This window comes from Penaeus monodon, chromosome 35 (assembly GCF_015228065.2).
Source record: "Penaeus monodon isolate SGIC_2016 chromosome 35, NSTDA_Pmon_1, whole genome shotgun sequence".
Lineage (NCBI taxonomy): Eukaryota > Metazoa > Arthropoda > Malacostraca > Decapoda > Penaeidae > Penaeus > Penaeus monodon.
Genome location: NC_051420.1, coordinates 27,005,326 through 27,007,825, shown reverse-complemented (window position 1 = coordinate 27,007,825; position 2,500 = coordinate 27,005,326). Strand labels below are relative to the sequence as shown.

At 37.2% G+C, this 2,500-nt stretch overlaps 1 protein-coding gene across 1 annotated transcript in view; it reads right to left on the bottom strand.

Annotated features, from left to right (window-relative positions):
• Nucleotides 1-2,500, bottom strand: part of LOC119595284 (EH domain-containing protein 3-like) — a 65,924-nt gene that overhangs the window by 19,314 nt on the left and 44,110 nt on the right. The window contains exons 3-4 of the mRNA XM_037944441.1: nucleotides 2,376-2,500; nucleotides 956-1,053 (exon numbers count right to left, since the gene is read on the bottom strand). The exon at nucleotides 2,376-2,500 is cut by the window's right edge and continues 40 nt beyond it. Coding sequence (XP_037800369.1) covers nucleotides 956-1,053; nucleotides 2,376-2,500 — 223 coding nt within the window. The remainder of the gene's footprint in view (nucleotides 1-955; nucleotides 1,054-2,375) is intronic.

The following is a 2,500-nucleotide window of genomic DNA, read 5'->3' as shown; positions in this document are numbered from 1 at the left end:
CAATATCTTAAGTTTAGTTATGTTACAACACTAATACTGACTATATCATCTGCTCTGTTCATTTCTAGTTTAAGCTACTGTTACAGACGCACCAACTATACCCTTATCAAAATGTGAAAAAAAAAAATTGGGTGTGAATGGAGTGGGAGGTTCTTTGTTATCAGATAAAATTTAGGAGAAACTCATAAAAGGCTATTTTGGTGTGCTATCAGAAGTTACGGGAATTCCTTTTTGTATGTTTTATATTTCCAATGACGTGTAACACTTAGGCCTATGTATTACACAGAATATAAAACAAACAACCACGGAACTCAATTATATAGTTCTAATGACTTTAAACACTGCAATTACACTGAAAGGCATCTATGCATCTAAATGTATATAAATATAAACAAATTATACAATAAATGTACCCATCCCATCTATCTACATTTACCGAACAAATTTATTTACATATATTAGTGGTTAGCAAAATGCTCTCATGTATGACTCAAAGTGCAAATCCTAAAAATAACAAAAATACAGGAAATTAAATACACATAATAAAACATAAAAATAAATTTTAAAAATTACACTAGAAAAAAACATTGAGAGGTTCATGCCTTACCTTGTATATCACAGTGTGAAAAATATGACATAACAAAATATCAGGGCAATTCCCAACTTCTGGGCAGTCTATCCAATAACACTTTCCCTGTTTCCTTGGAACGCAATTCCCCGGGAGAATGCAACGCACCATCATGGGGATTCCCTGGCTCTCTTCGCCCCCCCCCCCCCCCCCCAGACTATATAAGGATCTCTCTGCAACTCTCAAAACTCTCCATAAGCCTCTATTCACAGTTCTCTCTCCTCATCGTAACTCCCCCTTTCACCGAAAAATTTCCCCAAAAAGACGGAAGTCCCTCCCCGGGGAAAGGCGGTTTCCTGTTATGGGGCCTTCCTTATGGGATAGGGCCCATAGGCGGGCAACCCCTCACAGCACTTTGTCGATGCCTCCAGAAGTCGGGGCTTTATCAAGTTGAATTTGGTGAAGTCGTGGTGCTGGAGTTGATCCTGTGTGCATGGAAACATAGACAATAACAGGTTTCCTTGTTTCTGTTGTAAGGAGGTATGTAGCTGAGCTGGTTCTGAATAGTCAGGTAATTAGGATGCAGGGGAATTAGGTTGATAAAAACAACAAGATGATTGAACAGAAATATGATGAAATGATGATGGTGATAATACATGATGGTTTTACTTGGGTATTATATTTGTAATGGCATAGAAGTTGAAAGGGTAAGGCAAATTTGGGTATAAGATATTGGGGTTTGGGTAAATTCAAATAATTGTTAAAGATATAGGGGGGAAAAGGTTATTTGATAATCCCTTTTAGGAAAAAAAGTTTATAGAAAATAATAAAATACCAAGGGGGTATTTTTATTTATGTAAATAAAGTAATAATCATTATAATATTAAAAAACCTTAAGGAAAATTATTTGTTTGTACAAGAAGGTACAAACAGTATGATCATTCTTGTATCACTTTGAAGAGAATTCATGTTTAAAAGTTTAATTTTCATCTGAAGAATGGGTTTCCTGGTTTTTTGTTTTAGAAATCGGGAAAATCCCCCCGGCAATACAGTAAATAATAAGCCCATCATTTTAAACTTTACAGAGGAAAAAACCAAGGAAGCAAAATTTAAATTTTTAAATTTTATCATTTTTTTTTCTTCTTTAGCTATCTGGTAACACATTGATATACTGGATATGTGAAAGTTACAATTTATACACACAAACTCAAAGCTCCTCCATAGTCTATTCATAAGGACAAGCACAAGCACACACATCCCCCTCCTTCGCCAAGACAAGGAATGAATGTCTCAACTATTTCTATTCTTTACCCATTCAGGCACAATTACTGAAAACTGATACACCTATCCAACTACCTTTGCATTTTGCTGTAAGGAAAGAAATCGCTACCTACTTGTTCTTGAGATGCATCTTTGTATGTTTTACTGATCAGATATTCATTTTCTATATCTAATTTATGGAATTACTGTAGGAGTATATATTCATGTAACTACTTATTTATCAGTTACACCCACACCCACCCACCAACATTCCACATCTACATTCTCTCTCTCTATCTCTCTCTCTCTCTCTCTCTCTCCTTCCTCTTCTCTCTCTCTCCTTCTCTCTTTTCTTTTCTCTCTACACACACACAACACACACACACACACACACACACACACACCCCCACAACAACACACACACAACACAACACACACACACACACACACATTCATCTCAGTCTTTCACACTCCCTCTCTCCCACTAGACTGAATCACTCCCTCCCCTTTTCCCTTTCTTCTTCACTCCTCACCACTGGAAACCCACCTGCATGCGCTTGATCTCGGGGAAATCTCCTGGAGAAATTTGGTGTTCTCGTTGGATTTTCTCGTAGATGGTGCCGAGGTTCTTGATGAGTTCCTTCTTCTTGCTCTCACGCCCAAACATTGACG